Source organism: Chiloscyllium plagiosum, unplaced genomic scaffold, assembly GCF_037043375.1.
Source record: "Chiloscyllium plagiosum isolate Xiang-an unplaced genomic scaffold, Cpla_swu_hap1 HiC_scaffold_25, whole genome shotgun sequence".
In the NCBI taxonomy this organism is placed as follows: domain Eukaryota; kingdom Metazoa; phylum Chordata; class Chondrichthyes; order Orectolobiformes; family Hemiscylliidae; genus Chiloscyllium; species Chiloscyllium plagiosum.
Window position 1 is genome coordinate 50,390,366 of NW_028270163.1, and position 20,331 is coordinate 50,410,696.

The 20,331-nt window shown below is 47.4% G+C and overlaps 1 protein-coding gene across 1 annotated transcript; it reads right to left on the reverse strand.

Annotated features, from left to right (window-relative positions):
- Nucleotides 1-1,286: 1,286 nt before the first annotated feature.
- On the reverse strand, nucleotides 1,287-5,163 carry npb (neuropeptide B). Its single transcript, XM_043714997.2, has 2 exons — nucleotides 4,863-5,163; nucleotides 1,287-1,861 (listed from the first exon to the last, which is right to left on the reverse strand). The coding sequence occupies exons 1-2, from the start codon at nucleotides 5,127-5,129 to the stop codon at nucleotides 1,733-1,735; spliced, it is 396 nt and encodes a 131-aa protein (XP_043570932.2). The 5' UTR covers nucleotides 5,130-5,163; the 3' UTR covers nucleotides 1,287-1,732.
- Between the last annotated feature and the right edge of the window lie 15,168 nt (nucleotides 5,164-20,331).

The following is a 20,331-nucleotide window of genomic DNA, read 5'->3' on the forward strand; positions in this document are numbered from 1 at the left end:
ACCATTGCCATTTGTGGAAGAGAGTTCCAAACCTCTCCCACTTTTTGCATGTGGAGGTGCTTCCTAACATCTCTCCTGAACAGTCTGGCCCTAATTCTCAGACTCTGCTCCCTAATTCCAGGCGTACAGAGATTTGAGAAAGCCAAAGCAGACACAAAAGATTATGCCCAAGAGCCCCACTTGAGTGATGGTTACAATCAGTGAAAGCCGAAATGAATGTGGCTGAAAGATTGGGGAAGAAAACAGCAGTAGGATAGGAAAAGGGAGACATTGCGACAGAACAGGCTGGTGGTGGGGAAGCCCTGTTTTGACAAAGTGAAATATTTAATGACTGTTAATGCACTTGCTGAGACAGTGCAGAGTTTGATTTCTGACCACCACCTATACAAAAGCCCATTGCAAAGAAGTCCCATCACACTTGAGATGTAAACTCTGTTTCTTTCTCCAAAGATGCTGCTAGACTTGCTGAATTTCTCTATCTTTGTGTCAAATCTCCCACATATGCAGTATTTTGCTTGTGTTAAACAAACACAAAATTGTTCCCACCTTAAACATTTCAGGTCTTTGGTATTTATGTTAAATATTCAATTGTATTCATTATTTTCAGCTATTAGAATATTTTAGTTGGTATGTGCAGGCGGTTTTGGCAACTGAACATTATTATCCACCAGACCAGCCTCTGTGTGTATCACATGGTGTTTTATCAGACTTTGTGATAATACCCTGCAAGTGAAATGACCTTCTCTGTATTTGATCAAAGGACCAAAAATTTAATGCACTTTTTAAAAGAATTGCCTTCATTTGAGATGGTGATAGTAGACATCTTGGATTGGATGTGATTCATTCTCAACAATGTTTGCTGTACTTATTTTTTCCCACCCTCAATTTTATATATGGATACATGGCTACAGTACAGATACAATGCACTAATACAGTACAGATACTGTATACACAGATGTACACACAGGTACAGTCTGACACACCGATGTACATGCAAATACAATACAGTTCACAGATGAAGTATACACAGATGTATGTGCAGATACGATACAGTCTACATACAGTGTACATGCAGTGTATATACAGATACAATGCACATGTACACATATATATCTTTACACACACACACTTATAGATGCATATGTGCACACAAACTTTCTCTCTCACACACAAAGACAGTAACAGGTTCTCTGTATTAATATTCACATTGCTTACAACCATCTCTCTCCATAACTTGTTTATATGATTTGCTACAAATGAGAATTGAGAAATTTTTAAAAACAATACTGTGTTTTTCTCAACTTTATTTTTTTTTCATCGTGGACTGTTTTCCTGTAGGTTATTGGGGTAAGTATTTAAAGGATGGTCAAATGTCCATGCATTCAAACAGGAGCTGGGACACATTTTAAGGCTGAAATATAATTAATAAGTCATTTAAGTTACATACACATCAGAATTGCACCAATGCACAGCTCACTTACACGATAGTTCTCCATACTCATTGAAATATATTTAAATATTGTAATCAATCATCAACAAAAATAGTCAGGCGCTGAGGAACTGCCCTGCAGCAAAGAAATTAGTTTCATGTACTTTAACACAGATTTGTCAGCTAGGAGTTAACAGTAAGTTCAGGGCCAATTCTAAATTGTTCAAAATGGGTAGAAATAATGAAACACTGAGATCGGGATCAGTTTGTAGAGGTTTCTGTTGAGGGCAAGAGAGAGTGGGATCAGGCGTTCATACATTCCTGTGAGTCCAGCGACAGATAGACATCAGCTTTACATTGGAAAGTGCTCAGGCCATCCTGGATGAGTTCACAGCTCTGCAGATTGGGAGAGATGTCCTTGACACAAACAGCCTGTGGAATGAACACACACACACACAAACACCAACTCGGTAATTTATTAAAACCAGGAGTCCTGGAGAAACTCAGCCGGTCTGGATACAGAGAACACCGAGTTAACATTTCAGGTGCGGTAAGACTGATCTTTGGAACTGCGAACTGCGTCTCTGTACACAGCCCCCGCGCCCCCCCCCCCCCCCCCCAACTGTCAGGGCCACCAGAATACGACAATGTTAAAACCACATTGCCCTTGTGGTAGCGTCCCTACCGCTAAACCAGGTTTAACTCCCGGCTGCTCCTGTTATTATGTAATAACATCCCGGAACAGGTTAATTTAAAACGTACCTCTAACTACACTGCAGTTTGGGGAGGTGCCGGTGTTGGACTGGAGTGGATAAATTTTAAAACATCCAATAGGTTTATTTGGAAGCACTAGCTTTCGGAGCGCTGCTCCTTCAGCAGGTAACCTAGCTAACTTTAGTGTTTAACTTTGTACACTATAGGAGACCGTGTGGACAGGTTGTGTTGTGACGGGTTTTACTTTAAAACCATCCTCCAGCTGGCCTGGTTTATACATATCAGCTGTTAAGTATTTGCAAGGATTCCCGTTCTGGTTATAATCCTTGTGGTCTCCAGCTGCATTGAGCTTGGGTGCAGAGTAATCGCAAAATATTCAACCAGCGACTCCCTATAAAACAGAAACTGCAGTTCCATTCGGTCTTCACCTCTCTCTCTCCCTCACCCTCTCACTATCTATTCCCTTCACTTCACCCCTGCTGTCACCCTCCTCTCACACTCTCTCCACCACACTCCCCCTGTGTGCGCTACCCCACCTTCTCTCAAACTCACTCTTCAACCTTCCTTCACTCGCACTCCCACACACACACACACAACTTTCCGCCCTTTGCATACTCTCTCCCTTCCTCACTCTCCCCTCCCTCACACTCCTCCTCCCTCACACACTCTCCCCCTCTCACACTCACCACCTCCCTCTCCCCCTGTCAGGCTGACAGTTCCCTCTCCCTCTGCTGTGTACAGCCTGGGATCTTTGGGGTTGGGGTAAATTCCAGGGAGTGCAGTTTAAATTATTCTGTCAGCCTTTCATCAAACCCTCACGGAGCTTTTCCCGGTGACCTTAAAGCCAGCTCCTCCTCCCCATTACCAATACACAATACTCTCTGGGTTTTATAGCGCAGGTTTAACCTGAAACGTAACCCCATTCGAAATGACAGCCTTCCACAGTGTGACAGTGTATGATATTGGTTTAAAACTACATTCTGATGCAGTTTTTTTAAAGCAATCTGCTACAGATTTCTCCCCTGGAGTCTGTGTCCCCTCGTGGTGTATTGCCACGGCTGCTTTCTCAGTATCTCCCCCCACCCTCTTGCCCTCTGTGTCCCTCCTTGGTATCTCCCTCCTCAGTCTGTTCCTGTGTATCCTGACCCGCATTCCATCCTCTCTCTTTACACAATCCTGCCAGCACCCACCCCCTCTATTTACACCTTGACCATTTCCCTGTCTGTCAATGTGACACCTGTCCTCACCACAGTCCCTACCCCTTCCCCTCTCTGTCTGCCCCTCTCTGTGAATCTTGCCTTCCCTCTTTCCACTTTCTCTCTCCCATCTCCCGCTCTCTGTCCTCTCCCCTACCCTCCTGTCCAGTTTACCTTCCTTGACCCACCCCTCCCTCACTCCCTATTCCACATTCTGTTCCCGCCCTCCCAACTCCTTCTCTCCATTCCCCACACTTGCCGCCTCCTCCTGTCTGACTTTCTTTTCTCTCACCACCTCACATCTTTTTTCCTCCCAACTTCCCTCTCACCTCCCTCTCCCACTCCATCTCTCACCTCCCTCTCCCACTCCATCTCTCACCTCCCTCTCCCACTCCATCTCTCACCCTCCCTCTCCCACTCCATCTCTCACCTCCCTCTCCCACTCCATCTCTCACCTCCCTCTCCCACTCCATCTCTCACCTCCCTCTCCCACTCCATCTCTCACCTCCCTCTCCCACTCCATCTCTCACCTCCCTCTCCCACTCCATCTCTCACCTCCCTCTCCCACTCCATCTCTCACCTCCCTCTCCCACTCCATCTCTCACCTCCCTCTCCCACTCCATCTCTCACCTCCCTCTCCCACTCCATCTCTCACCTCCCTCTCCCACTCCATCTCTCACCTCCCTCTCCCACTCCATCTCTCACCTCCCTCTCCCACTCCATCTCTCACCTCCCTCTCCCACTCCATCTCTCACCTCCCTCTCCCACTCCATCTCTCACCTCCCTCTCCCACTCCATCTCTCACCTCCCTCTCCCACTCCATCTCTCACCTCCCTCTCCCACTCCATCTCTCACCTCCCTCTCCCACTCCATCTCTCACCTCCCTCTCCCACTCCATCTCTCACCTCCCTCTCCCACTCCATCTCTCACTTCCCTCTCCCACAGTCTAACAATTCCATTTTCTCTCTCTCCTTCCATATTGCCCTGCCATCTTTTCCCTCTCCCCTTCCCTATCCCACTCTCTCCCTTTTCCCTCCTCTCTCTCCAATTTCTCCCGATCCCTTTCTCCCCCATCTTTCTCATTTCTCTCCCCATCCATCTCTCCCTCTATCTCTCCCTCCCCTCCCTCTGCCTGTCTCTCCCCCTCCCCTCCCTCTGCCTGTCTCTCCCCCCCCTCCCCTCCCTCTGCCTGTCTCTCCCCCCTCCCCTCCCTCTGCCTGTCTCTCCCCCCTCCCCTCCCTCTGCCTGTCTCTCTCCCCCCTCCCCTCCCTCTGCCTGTCTCTCCCCCCCTCCCCTCCCTGTCTCTCCCCCTCCCCTCCCTCTGCCTGTCTCTCCCCCTCCCCTCCCTCTGCCTGTCTCTCCCCCCTCCCCTCCCTCTGCCTGTCTCTCCCCCCTCCCCTCCCTCTGCCTGTCTCTCCCCCCTCCCCTCCCTCTGCCTGTCTCTCCCCCTCCCCTCCCCTCCCTCTGCCTGTCTCTCCCCCCTCCCCTCCCTCTGCCTGTCTCTCCCCCTCCCTCTCACTCACCATGGTTTTGATGAGGGTGTTGCTCCGATGTTGACTCCCTTGCTCCGACTCCACGCTGTTTTCTGCCGCCTCTGGCCCGGGGCTGAGCTCTGATCTGCGGATGTAGGGCGAGCGGCGGATCCCGGACAGGAGCCCGGAGGCTCTGCCGACCGAGTAGTAGGTGGGTCCGGTCGCCTGTTTGTACCAGGCTTGTCCGGGGCTGGGCAGGAAGCTGGAGAGAAGGATACTGAGTAATACCAGCTTCAGGGAGCTCTCCAGGGATGGCATCTTGTGATTGCTGGAGACTGGCTGGGACAGCAGCTCCGAATGGGGATGGACCATCCCCACCTTCCCTTATATAGCACCCAAACCATCCCCCTACTCTCATTACACACACGCCCCCTTTCCACTGTGTACCAATCCGGAACCATCCAGGGACTCTTCACTCCCCCCCCCCCCCCCACACACACACACACACACAAACACACACCGAGGAGGGGGCCATCACTAACAGGACCAGCACGATAAAGGTTTAGGGGCATGGACAGGGTAAATAGACGAGGTCTGTTCCCTGGGGTGGGCGAGTCCAGAACTAGAGGGCATAGGTTTAGGGTGAAAGGGGAAAGATATAATAGGGACCTAAGGGGCAACTTTTTCACCCAGAGGGTGGTACATGTGTGGACTGAGCTACCAGAGGATGTGGTGGAGGCTGGTACAATTACAGCATTTGAAAGGCATTTTGTAAGAAATGAATACAAAGGGTTTAGAGGAGTATGGGTCAAGTGCTGGCAAATGGGGCTAGATTAGCTTAGGATATATGGACGAGTTGGACTGCAGGGTCTGTTTCTGTGCTGTATGACTCTAAGTGATCTCTTTCTCAAGGGGGCATTTGGTCATAGCATTTCAGAGCTGTACAGCACGGAAACAGACCTTTGGGTCCAACTCGTCCATGCCGACCAGATATCCTAAGCTAACCTAGCCCCATTTGCCAGCACTTGACCCATACTCCTCTAAACCCTTTGAATTCATTTCATACAAGATGCCTTTCAAATGCTGTAATTGCACCAGCCTCCACCACGTCCTCTGGCAGCTCAGTTCACGCACGTACCACCCTCTGAGTGAGAAAGTTACCCCTTGGGTCCCTTTTAAATCTTTCCCCTCTCACTTTAAAACAATGTCCTCTAGTTTTGGATTCCTCAACACCCCCATCTTGTCTATTCACCCTATCCATGCCCCTCATGATTTTATAAACCTCTATCAGGTCAGACCTCCGTCTCTGACACTCCAGGGAAAAAAGCTGCAGCCTATTCAGCCTCTCCCTTTAGCTCAAATCCTCCAACCCTGGCAGCATTCTTGTGTATCTTTCCTGAACCCTGTGAAGTTTCACAACATTCCTATAACAGAGAGACCAGAATTGAATGCAGTATTCTAAAATTGGCCTAACCAATGTACAGCTGCGACATGACCTCCCAACTCCTATACTCAATGCACTGACCAATAAAGGCAAACACCTCCTTCACTACCCTGGCTACCTGCTTCTTGAAACCCCTGCTATCCTAACTTTGTGAGGGCACTCCGAGGGGAGGGAGTCCCAGGAATTTGACTCACCTAGCGATATACCACCCTGACTTGGCAAATGTATGACTCCAAAGGCCACCGCAGCCGGTGGTGTTCATTAGAGAGGCAGTTACCCTTTGGTGAGGCACTTCAGGGGTTAAATGGTCAGACTGGCGGTAAGGAGGTTGGTGGGGACAGAGTACAAGGGAATGGACGGTGTGTGAGAGGAGCAGGGTTCTGGTTAAATAAAGGTTCAAACAGGGCTGGGTGGTGTGATGTCAGCATGTGATTCCCAGAACAGGGCACCATCTGGAGACTGGGATTTAGAGGATTCCCTTGTTTCATATTCCACATTCCTTTTTAAAAAAAAACGTAAGTATCCGCACACTTTCTAAACCATCCTATTAATTTGACACATCAAAGGTTCCTGATTTTGTATCTGTTAAATTCCTCTGCTCTTGCACCTCCTTAACATCACAGCTTGCCGCTGCTTCACTCCTTGCTCTCTTTCATTCTGAAGAAGAATCATTCCTGACCCGAAACATTAACTCTGTTTCTCTCTCAGATCTGCCGAGTGTCTCCAGCATTCTCTTTGTTTGTGCCACTCTGTGTTTTTCTCTCTCTCTGCTCATAAAACTCTGTTTGCCACCACATTCTACTGTCTTTCCCTTGACCCATTACAAACCCAGGTGACCATTGTCCATAAGAAATAGGATGAGGAATAGGCCATTTGGCCCCTCAAGCCTGTTTCACCGTTCACTAGGATTATGGCTGATCTGACATTCCCCACATCCACTTTCTGCCCTCTTCCCCGTAACCCTTGATTCCCGACTGATCAAGAATCTATGTCCGCCTTCAATATCCACAAGGACTCTGCCCCCACAGCTCTCTGGGGCAAGGAGTTCCAAAGACACACAGCCCTCTGAAGGAAGAAATTCCTCCTCATCTCAGCCTTAAATTGGTGCCTCTTTATTCTGACACTGTGGCCTCTGGTCCTAGACTCCCCCATGAGGAAAAATATCCTCTCAGCATTGACTCTGACAAGCCCCTGAAGAACCCTATATGTTTTAATGAGATCACCTCTCCTTCTCCTAAATCTCAATAATCTTTTAACATTATATTTCACTTTTGAACATGTCTCTTTATCAGTCCTCTCTGTTATTTCAATTGGGTTAGTCAGGCAGTGTTCTGCCTTTGATAAATCTATCAGCTAAAAACCCAGGCTTCTCCAAGTGGGAATTAATTTTATCCTTGAAAGAGTTTTCACAGTTTTCTTGTAATTAACTTCACGGCAATCAGTCTAGTGTTTATCAGATTTGTCCCTTTCCCCTTTTCTAAATGGAGTGTAATATTTCCAATCCTCTGACATCACTCCAAAATGAAAAGTGGATTGTGATCACAGCTTCAGCTATTTCCACTCTGCCTCCCTCAGCAATCGAAGGATTCAGGGCAAACGTGAGGACTGCAGATGCTGGAGATCAGAGTCTAGATTACAGTGGTGCTGGAAAGGCACAGCAGGTCAGGCAGCATCCGAGGGACAGGAAAATTGACGTTTCAGGCAAAAGCCCTTCATCAGGACTGAAGGCAGTGAGCCTCCGGGGTGGGGAGATAAATGGGAGGGGGGCTTGGGGTTGGGGAGAAGGTAGCAAAGAGTACAGTAGGTGGATAGGGGTGGGGATGAAGGTGATACGTCAGAGAGGAAGGTGGAGTGGATAGGTGGGAAGGGAGATAGGCAGGTAGGACAAGTCATGGGGACAGTGCTGAGCTGCAAGGTTGGAACTGGGGGGAGGGGAAATGACGAAACTGGTGAAGTCCACCTCCAGCCACCTGTTGTACTCTTGGTTACCTTCTCCCCAGCCCCACCCACCCCCCTCCCATTTGTCTCTCCACCCTGGAGGCTCCCTGCTTTCATTCCTGATGAAGGGCTTTTGCCCGAAACGTCGATTTTCCTGCTCCTCGGATGCTGCCTGACCTGCTGTGCTTTTCCAGCACCACTCTAATCTAGAATCGAAGGATTCACCCAACTAGACCAGGTAAGTTGCTAACTTTGAGTAATGCCAACCTATTCAGTGCCTCTGGCTATGATTGAAAAAAAAAGAGAAAAAATGTCTCAACTCTCTCCCTTACTCTGACTTCAACCACTCCTTTGGTAGAGGCAGAATCAATGTACTCATTTGATACCTCAGTCATGTCATCTTTCTCCACAAAGTGATTCATTTTTGGTCCCTAATTACTCCCAACCTTCCTTTAACTTTCATTTTGCTTTTTAACATGAAATATGTTTGGGTTCCAGATGAGGTTACCTGCCTAACTTTTCTTCATATTCTCTCTTTGCGTTTCTATTACCCTTCGGTATGACCATGCGGACTGGTTTTGGATTATAATCTGTACCAGTTATTAAATTATTTTCGCAGCTTTTTTATTTGTTATCCAAGGAGCTCTAGCTTTGGATGCTTTAAGTTTCTTCCTTTCTGGGAACTGCCTTGGTTCGAGACCTGCTATTACCTATTCATCCTGTTTCTGGCTAATTTGTATCTTGTCCAACTGTGCTAAATCCCTCCTCAAATGCGTGAACTTGATTTTTCTTCCTTCCTTTCCGTAACTGCCTTAAACCTAATTCTATTGTGGTCACTGTTGCCTACACACTCTCCCTCTAATGGGGAAACTGAGAAGAGCAGGGGGAGCTGAAAATGTGTTGCTGGAAAAGCGCAGCAGGTCAGGCAGCATCCAAGGAGCAGGCATAAGCCCTTCTTCAGGAATCAGCAGGAGGTCATTCGGCCCTTCAAGCCTGCTGTGCATTCATCACGATCATGGCTGATCATCCAACTCAAGAGCTTAATCCCGCTTTCTCCCAATAACCTTTGATCCCAAGTGTTATATCTAGCTGCCTCTTGAATACATTCAATGTTTTGGCATCAAGTACTTTCTGTGGTAATGAATCCCTCAGGCTCACCACTCTCTGGGTGAAGAAATGTCTCCTCATCTCCATCCTAAGTGATCCACCCCGAATCCTCAGACCGTGATCCCTGGTTCTGGACGCACTCCCACCATCGGGAACATCCTCCTTGCATCGACCCCGTCTCGTCCTGATTAGAATTTTACAAGTCTCTATGAAATCCCCCCTCCTCATTCATCTGAATTCCATCAAAATCAATCCTAACCTAGCCAATGCTCGTCCTGAGTCAGTCGCTCCATCCACAGAATCAGCATGGGAAGCCTATGCTGCACTCCCTTCAGAGCAAGAGCTCAGAAAAGGGAGACAAAAACTACACACAATATTCTCAGCACAACATGGTCCTCTTCATTCTCCAGGACTGGATCCAGCAATGTTCCCTTCCTCAGCGAGAAGAACGTTCCCATGTGTATATTTCGCTTTCAATTCTTTGCCCTCTTTATCCTTTACTCTGTCTCATCCCCTGTCTCTATTAGAGTAATTGAAGTCACTCAGTACTCATGCATTATGATTTGCATGTTTTAAAGAAATTTGCGAACAGATTTGTTCCTCTCTCTCTCCTTCTCACTGTGCAGGAATCTATAGTGAACAGTGTAACCGTTTCATTCCTGTTCCTCATCCCAAACCAGATTAATTCAGTGTTTAGAATTGTCAGACTGGCATCTGCCTCCTTCTCCCTCCCTGCCATCTCATTCTCTTTCTTTTCCCTCTGAGCTAGCCAGGAATATATGTTTCCCACTCCTGCCCATGTTTAAGGCAGGTCTCTGTTATAACAGCTACATTGTTACCCCATCAGGAAATTGGTGCCTGGAGCTCACTCAGTGTTATTAGTCACTGACTGCAGTGACAAACACGTCCTTCCTCCATCTAATTCCTGCTCTCGCTGCAACGTCCTATCTTCACCTGATCTTTGTCGGTCCCTGTTTTCTGCACATCTTTGTTCCCGTCACTGTGTTGCCCGAGAAGGTATACTCAAAACATTTACTCGGGTATTCTTCCCTTGTGTGACAGACAAAAGGCAGGCTCAGAATTTAATGAAATAAGCCTTTCTTTATTTTAACTCTTTAAGTATAATACTCAATATAAAACATTTATTTGTTGCAACTTACTTTTTATTTCATTTAACATAATGTCAACTTTAACTCATTTCATTTAGCTTCACTTTACTTTATTTAATCCACAACTAACCCTAACTCTAGCTCTAAGTTTGACTTGAATCAAACATTACCCGATTGGATGATGTTCCCGGGGTTGGAGGGTTTGAGTATAGGGAGAAGCTGAATAAGCTGCAACATTTGAAAGGCATCTGGATGGGTATATGATTAGGAAGAGTTTGGAGGGATATGGGCCAAATGCTGGCAAATGGTACTAGATTTATTTAGGATATCTGGTCAGCACAGACACATTGGACCGAAGGGTCTGTTTTGGTGCTGTACGTCTCTATGACTCTAACTGGCCAACTTTGTTCTCTGGGTAGGTCCAGCCTTGTGGTTCTTTGTCTTCTCTGAAGGTAACTTCAGGGCACATACTTCGCAAATGTTGGTCTTGAAGGTGTCTCCTGAGACAATCCTTTGTTCTGATAACTTATTTCAAAAATACGCTTGGTTTCCAGAAAGTTCTCTGACACTCAACCAATGAGTTGATCAAAGCGTGATCACATTGTTCAATCCCAACCAATGCAATTTTACAGTTAAATAATTCCCAAATGTTTACACTAAGTCTTGAACAGTGACATTCCATGCTCCGTATAAAGATGCCCATATCATTTGCCTTATTTGGTCAACACAAGGAACTGCATGTCCTGGGCTGCAGCCTTAACCGAGGTCAGAGTTTAAACTAACAACCAAAATTCCCAGCATGCTTCGTTGTAGCTCTTAACCAGCCAGTTCTGCTGTTGGCCACGTGACCATACATGGGAACGGAACACACACACATGACATACGTGGACATACAATATACATCAATTCAAAATAAGGGGGGATGCCATTTAGGACTGAGATGAGAATTTCATTTCCATGTAGGAGTATGAATCTTTGGAATTGTGTATCCCAGAGGGCTGTGGATGTCCAGTTTTTGAGTATACTTAAAGTAGAGGTCGATAGATCACTATCAAAAGTGTTAAGGATTATGGAGATAGTGTGGGTACAAAGCATTGAAGTGTTCTATCAATCATGATCATAGTAAATGGCAGAGAGGTGTGATGGGCTGAGTGGTCTACTCATTTTCCTAAATGTGTAAGAAACACAGGTAAAAGTCACACCAAACACCAACCTTGCAGGAGAAAGTGAGGTCTGCAGATGCTGGAGATCAGAGCTGGAAATGTGTTGCTGGAAAAGCACAGCAGGTCAGGCCCTTCCTGAAGAAGGGCTTATGCCCGAAACGTCGATTCTCCTGTTCCCTGGATGCTGCCTGACCTGCTGTGCTTTTCCAGCAACACATTTCCAGCACCAACCTTGCAGGTGCTAATTGTAGGACTTTGCAGCATTAAAAGTTGACTTTCTCCTGTTTCTGTCTCATGGCAGTGTCTACACAGGAGAGGTGATTAACATTGCTTTTAAAGACTCTTATATAAATATACGGTCTTCCTATAAAACAGTCTTTGAATGTAGCTCTAAAACGTGCTTGTGCTCATTGGTGGTCAAGATAGTTGCGTTTTCCCAGTCAAAAATCATACAATGTCAGGTTATAGTCCAACAGGTTTATTTGGAAGCACTGGTTTTTGGAGCGCTTCTTCTTCATCAGGTGCTTTTTCCCAGAGCAGTTATCTGTTTTATACAGATGTTGGATACTTTAATCTCTGGCTGTGCTGTAAAACCATTTGAAATATGGTGCAGCTGCTCCCTCTGCTGGTGGTGTTATGTAGCACCTGCGACCTCTTGGACTTGCAGCATTTCCCAAACTATTTCCCAACCTGGTTTGATTTTCGAGGCTTGAAAATGATTGTGAGATCTGTGGGGGTGGGGTTGAGAGTGTGGCAGAGTTGGGGTAGGGTAGGGGCGTACAGCTATCATAACTCTGCCAGAGATCCACATTCCTGGTCTCGGAGCTCGTGATGCCCCAGTTCTAGTTTCTGGTCAACATGACACAGTGATTTAATAGACTCACCTTTCACCCTCTGGGAGCTGGGGTGTATGCTGGGCACTCACAAGCTGCTTCTGACTGAGTGCAGGTTCACTGCATTGAACTACTGCCCAACTCGGCCATCACAGCCAGGAGGGTGGGTGCGATCCCTCCCTCCATCAGAGAGACAAGACAGAGACAGCAGCTGTCCCAGGCTCCAGCCAACAACAACTCGCATTTATATAACTCCCTCTTCAGATCAAAATGGCCCAAGGTACTTCACAAGGGCATCATCTTGAGAAAAATGAAGTTGAAATCAGTGAAGGAGATATTAAGAGAGGTGATCAAAAAAGCTTGGTCAAAGTGGTGAGTTTTTACCCTGCCGGCTGGCATGTGGTACTATGTATGCGTTAAATCCTGTGAACAGAGCCAGCAACTCAAGCCTGGGCCTCCATGAGGCGCTGTGGACCCTCAACAGCTGCAGGATTGTACTCCAGCACAATCTGTAACCAGCATATCCCCTACTCAATCATTACCATCAGGCCAAGGGATTAACTGTGGTTCAATGGAGAGTGCAGGAGGGCAGGCCGGGAGCATCACCAGGTATACCTGAAGATGAGGTGTCAACCTGGTGAAGCCACCCAACAGGACTATTTGCGTTTCAAACAGCATAAACAACAAGTGACAGACAGAGCTAAGCAATCTCAAGGATCAGGTGTAAAGTCTGCAGTCCTGCCTTATCCTGTCGGGAATGGTGGTGGACAATTAAATAACTCACTGGAGAAGGAGGCTCCACAAATCCCTGTCCTCAATGATGGAAGAATTAGAATTAAAGTTAGAATTAGGTTCTATTGCCACATGTATTCAAATATAGGGATACGAGTACAACCAAAAGTGTAGAAGGTCACCCTTTTCTAGCACTATCTTAGGTGCAAGGATACCTCAGTTAAAAATCATAGGTGTAAGTAAGAAAATTGAATAAAAAGGTAAAGGTTCAGCATTACAGTCCTTCTAAAGCAGGGCGTCAGGCAAAGATTTACAAGGATGTTGCCAGGGTTGGAGGGTTTCAGCTACAGGGAGAGGCTGAACAGGCTGGGGCTGTTTTATCTGGAGCATTGGAGGCTGAGGGGTGACCTTATAGAGGTTTATAAAATCATGAGAGACATGGATAGGATAAATAGACAAACTATAAAAGGGACCTAAGGGGCAACTTTTTCACACAGAGGGTGGTATGTGTATGGAATCAGCTGCCAGAGGAAGTGGTGGAGGCTGGTACAATTGCAACATTTAAAAGGCATCTGGATGGGTATATGAATAGGAAGGGTTTGGAGGGATATGGGCTGGGTGCTGGCTGGTGGGACTGGATTGGGTTGGGATATCTGGTCAGCATCGATGAGTTGGACCGAAGGGTCTGCTTCCACGCTGTACATCTCTAAGATTCTATGACCACTTCCATTTGGAAGGACAAGGGCAGCAGTAACATGGGAACACCACCCCCTGCAAATTCTCCTCCAAGCCACTCACTATCCTTATTTGGAAGTATATCGTTGTTCCTTCACTGCTGCTGGGTCAAACTTCGGTAACTCTCCACTCCAAGGCATTAGAAGTAAACCCACAGACACAGTGGTTCATAAAGGCAGCTCAGCCTCACCTTCTCAAGGGGCAATTAGGGAGGGGCAATAAATGCTGGTCTAGCCAGCGATGCCCATGTCCTAATGCTCTTGCAGGAAAGAGAGTGAAAAGTGGGGAAGGGGATTATGAAAAGGATTAGGAGGGGGATTCCTGAGCCTCTTATTCATTGTTAAGTGAAATGCTTCTCAGATAGACAGAGAGCACCACCCTGAAACTGGGAGGCTGTGGAAATGACGGGGTGAACCCAGACAGCTGCCACAATGTGGACATAAACCAAAACACGCTCCATTCAGGATGCTACTCTTTATTAAAGGCCTTTCAGGTGACACAGTATTCACCTCGCTCCCTCCACCACCCGAGAGAAACTGTGTCTTCCCCTGTAACCACCCGCGGGAGGATCTGTGTAACTCCCTCCTCCCTCCCTCTCGCTCTAGCAGGGCTCTTCGTGCAACAGGCAGGGGCTGGAGCGTGATCAATTTTATAAGACAAACTTAGTGTCACATGCTGACTTCTCAAACTTTCTCTGCATCATCTGTGTGCGCATGTCTGTGTGTGCACCTGTGTATGTACGTGCATGTGTGTGTGTGTGCATGTGTATATGTATGGGGTATATGTGTCTGTGTGTGCATGTGTGTTTCGTATGTGCACCTGTGTATGTATGTGCATGTGTATCTCTGTGTGCACCTGTGTATAAATGAGCATGTGTATCTGTGTGTGCACCTGTGTATGTGTGCATGTATGTCTGAGTGTGCACATGTGTCTGTGTGTGCGCCTGTGTATGTATGTGCAAGTGTGTCTGAGTGTGCACATGTGTGTCTGTGTGCACCTGTGCATGTTTGTGCATGTGTGCCTGAGTGTGCACCTGTGTATGTATGTGCATGTGTGTCTGTTTGTGCATGTGTGCCTGTGTGTGCACCTGTGTATGTGTGTGCATGTGTGTCTGTGTGTGCACCTGTGTATGTGTGTGCATGTGTGTCTGAGTGTGCACCTGTGTATGTATGTGCATGTGTGTCTGTAAGTGCACGTGTGTATGTGTGTCTAAGTGTGCAACTGTGTATGTGTGTGTATCTGTATTTGTGTGTGCACATGTGTATGTGTGTGCATGTGTGTCTGAGTGTGCACCTGTGTATGTGTGTGCACGTGTATCTGTGTGTGCATGTGTGTCTGTGTGTGCACCTGTGTATGTATGTGCATGTGTGCCTGTGTGTGCATTTGTGTATGTATGTGCTTGTGTGTCTGTGTGTGCATCTGTGTATGTATGTGTATCTGTGTGTGCACCGGAGTATGTTTGTGCATGTGTATCTGAGTGTGCACCTGTGTATGCATATGCACATGTGCCTGTGTGTGCACCTGTGTATGTTTGTGCTTGTGTATCTGTGTGTGCACCTGTGTATGTATGTGCATGTAGGTCTGTGTGTGCACCTGTGTATGTACATGTGTGTCTGTGTGTGCACCTGTGTATGTATGTGCATATTAGATTAGATTAGATTAATTTCAGTGTGGAAACAGGCCCTTCGGCCCAACAAGTCCACACCGACCCGCCGAAGCGTAACCCACCCAGACCCATTCGCCTATATTTACCCCTTCACCTAACACTACAGGCAATTTAGCATGGCCAATCACCTAACCTGCACATTTTTGGATTGTGGGAGGAAACCGGAGCATCCGGAGGAAATCCACGCAGACACGGGGAGAATGTGCAAACTCCACACAGAGAGTCGCCTGAGGCGGGAATTGAACCCGGGTCTCAGGTGCTGTGAAGCAGCAGTGCTAACCACTGTGCCACTGTGCTGCCCACGAATATGTATCTGTGTGTGTACCTGTGTATGTATGTGCATGTGTATCTGTGTGTGCATGTGTGTGCATGTGTGTCTGAGTGTGCACATCTGTGTCTCGTGTGCACCTGTGTGTGTATGTGCATGTGTGCCTCTGTGTGCACCTGTGTATGTTTGTGCATGTGTGTCTGTGTGTGCACCTGTGTATGTGTGTGCATGTGTGTCTGCGTGTGCACCGTGTATGTGTGTGCATGTGTGTCTGCGTGTGCACCGTGTATGTGTGTGCATGTGTGTCTGAGCATGCAGGTGTGTATGTATGTGCATGTGTGTCTGTGCGTGCACCTGTGTATGTATGTGCATGTGTGTCTGTTTGTGCATGTGTGCCTGTGTGCACCTGTGTATGTGTGTGCATGTGTGTCTGTGTGTGCACCTGTGTATGTGTGTGCATGTGTGTCTGAGTGTGCACCTGTGTATGCATGTGCATGTGTGTCTGTAAGTGCACGTGTGTATGTGTGTCTGAGTGTGCAACTGTGTATGTGTGTGTATGTGTATCTGTGTGTGCACATGTGTATGTGTGTGCACCTGTGCATGTGTGTGCACGTGTATCTGTGTGCATGTGTGTCTGTGTCTGTGTGTGTACATGTGTATGTATGTGCATCTGTATCTGTGTGTGCACCTGTTTATGTTTGTGCATGTAGGTCTGTGTGTGCACCTGTGTATGTACATGTGTGTCTGTGTGTGCACCTGTGTATGTATGTGCATATTAGATTAGATTAATTTCAGTGTGGAAACAGGCCCTTCGGCCCAACAAAGCCACACCGACCCGCCGAAGCGTAATCCACCCCGGCCCATTCGCCTATATTTACCCCTTCACCTAACACTACAGGCAATTTAGCATGGCCAATCACCTAACCTGCACATTTTTGGATTGTGGGAGGAAACCGGAGCAACCGGAGGAAACCCATGCAGACACGGGGAGAATGTGCAAACTCCACACAGAGAGTCGCCTGAGGCGGGAATTGAACCCGGGTCTCAGGTACTGTGAAGCAGCAGTGCTAACCACTGTGCCACCGTGCTGCCCACGAATATGTATCTGTGTGTGTACCTGTGTATGTATGTGCATGTGTATCTGTGTGTGCATGTGTGCCTGAGTGTGCACATCTGTGTCTTGTGTGCACCTGTGTGTATGTGCATGTGTGCCTGTGTGTGCACCTGTGTATGTTTGTGCATGTGTGTCTGTGTGTGCACCTGTGTATGTGTGTGCATGTGTGTCTGCGTGTGCACCGGTGTATCTATGTGCATGTGTGTCTGAGCATGCAGGTGTGTATGTATGTGCATGTGTGTCTGTGCGTGCACCTGTGTATGTATGTGCATGTGTGTGTGAATGTGCATGTGTGTATGTGTTTGCATGTGTGTCTGAGAATGCACCTGTGTATGTGTGTGCATGTGTGTATTGTGTGTGCAAATGTGTAGGTATGTGCATGTGTGTATGTATGTGCATGTGTCTGTGTGTGCACCTGTGTATGTATGTGCATGTGTGTCTGTGTGTGCACCTGTGTATGTATGTGCATCTGTGTCTGTGTGCGCACCTGTGTATGTATGTGCATGTGTGTCTGATGGCGCATGTGTGTATGTGTGTGCATGTGTGTCTGTGTGTGCACCTGTGTATGTATGTGCATGTGTGTCTGAGTGTGCACATGTGTATGTGCAAGTGTGTCTGAGTGTGCACCTGTGTATGTATGTGCATGTGTGTCTGAGTTGCACCTGTGTATATATGTGCATGTGTGTCTGAGTTGCACCTGTGTATATATGTGCAAGTGTGTCTGAGTGTGCACCGGTGTATGTGCAAGTGTGTGTCTGTGTGTGTGCACTGGTGTATGTATGTGCATGGTTGTCTGTGTGTGCACCTGTGTATGTATGTGCATGTGTGTGTGTGCATGTATGTGTTTGCATGTGTGTCTGAGAATGCACCTGTGTATGTGTGTGCATGCGTGTATTGTGTGTGCACCTGTGTATGTGTGTGCCTGTGTGTGCACCTGTACATGTATGTGCATGTGTATCTGTGTCTGCACCTGTGTAGGTATGTGCATGTGTGCCTGTGTGTGCACCTGTGTATGTATGTGCATGTGTCTGAGTGTGAACATGAGTGTCTGAGTGTGCACGTGTGTTTGTGTGTGCACCTGTGTATGTATGTGCATGTGTGCCTGTGTGTGCACCTGTGTATGTGTGCATGTGTATCTGTGTGTGCACCTATGTATGTATGTGCATGTGTGAGTGTGCACATGTGTGTGTGTGTGCATGTGTCTGCGTGTGCACCTATGTGTCTGTGTGTGCATGTGTGTGTGTGTGCATGTGTCTGCGTGTGCACCTGTGTATGTTTGTGCATGTGTATCTATATGTGCACCTGTGTATGTGTGTGCATGTGTCTGTGTGTGCACCTGTGTATGTATTTGCATGTGTGTCTGTGTGTGCACCTGTGTATGTATGTGCATATGTGTGTGTGCACCTGTGTCTGTGCATCTGTGTCTGAGTGTGCACCGGTGTATGTGTGTGCACCGGTGTATGTATGTGCATGTGTGTCTGAGTGTGCACCTGTGTATGTATTTGCATGGTTGTCTGTGAGTGCACTGGTGTATGTATGTGCATGTGTGTCTGTGTGCGCACCGGTGTATGTATGTGCATGTGTGTCTGTGTGCGCACCGGTGTATGTATGTGCATGTGTGTCTGAGTGTGCACCTGTGTATGTATGTGCATGGTTGTCTGTGTGTGCACCTGTGTATGTATGTGTATTTGTGAGTCTGCATGTGTTTGCATGTATGTCTGAGAATGCACCTGTGTATATGTGTGCATGTGTGTGTGCACCTGTGTATGTGGGTGCATGTGTCTGTGTGTGCACCTGTGTACGTATGTGCACGTGTGTCTGAGTGTACACCTGTGTATGTATTTGCATGTGTGTCTGTGTGTGCACCTGTGTATGTATGTGCATGTGTCTGAGTGTACACCTGTGAATGTATTTGCATGTGTGTCTGTGAGTGCACATGTGTATGTATGTGCAAGTGTGTCTGAGTGTGCACCTGTGTATGTATGTGGGTGCGTGTCTGAGTGTGCACCTTTTAATGTGTGTGCATGTGTGTGTGCACATGTATATGTGCATGTGTGTGTATGCCCATGTGTGACTGAGTGTGCACCTGTGTTATATATGTGCGTGTGCACCTGTGTATGTGTGTGCATGTGTGTCTGAGTGTGCACCTGTGTATGTGTATGCATGTGTGTCTGAGTGTGCACCTGTGTATGTATGTGCATGTGTGTCTGTAAGTGCACGTGCGTGTGTGCATGTGTGTAAGTGCATGTGTGTGTCTGAGTGTGCACCTGTGCATGTATATCTGTGTGTGCACCTGTGTACCTGTGTAGGTATGTGCATGTGTGCCTATGTATGTGCATGTGTGTCTGAGTGTGCACATGTGTGTCTGAGTGTGCACGTGTCTGTGTGTGCACCTGAGTATGTGCATGTGTGTGCACATGTGTCTGTGTGCATGTGTGCCTGTGTGTGCACCTGTGTATGTTTGTGCATGTGTATCTGTATGTGCACCAGTGTATGTGTGTGCATGTGAGTCTGTGTGTGCACCTGTGTATGTATTTGCATGGTTGTGTGTGCGCACACCGGTGTATGTATGTGCATGTGTGTCTGAGTGTGCACCTGTGTATGTGCATGTGTGTGCACATGTGTCTGTGTGCATGTGTGCCTGTGTGTGCACCTGTGTATGTTTGTGCATGTGTATCTGTATGTGCACCAGTGTATGTGTGTGCATGTGAGTCTGTGTGTGCACCTGTGTATGTATTTGCATGGTTGTGTGTGCGCACACCGGTGTATGTATGTGCATGTGTGTCTGAGTGTGCACCTGTGTATGTATGTGCAAGTGTGTCTGAGTGTGCACCTGTGTATGTATGTGCAAGTGTGTGCATCTGTGTATGTATGTGCATGTGTGTCTGTGTGTGCACCTGTGCATGTGTGTGCAAGTGTGTCTGAGTGTGCACCGGTGTTTGTGCATGTGCGCATGAGTGTGCACCTGTGTATGTATGTGCATGTGTGTCTGTGTGCACCGTGTATGTATGTGCATGTGTGCCTGTGTGTGCACCTGTGTATGTATGTGCATTTGCGTCTGTGTGTGCACCTGTGCATGTGCGCATGAGTGTGCACCCATGTATGTGCATGTGTGCCTGTGTGTGCACCTGTGTATGTATGTGCATGTGTGCCTGTGTGTGCACCTGTATACGTATGTGCATGTATGTCTGTGTGTGCACCTGTTTACGTGCGTGCATGTCTGTGTGTGCACCTGTGTATGCAAGTGCATGCGTGCCTGTGTGCATGTGTATATGTGCACGGGTTTGTGTGTGTGTCTGTGTGTGTGCCTGTGTATATGTGCATGTGTGGATCTGAATGTGCATATGTCTCTCCGTGCGCAATTGCCTGTGTGTGCGCATGTATCTGAGAGTGCAGGTGAGTGTTGGGGGT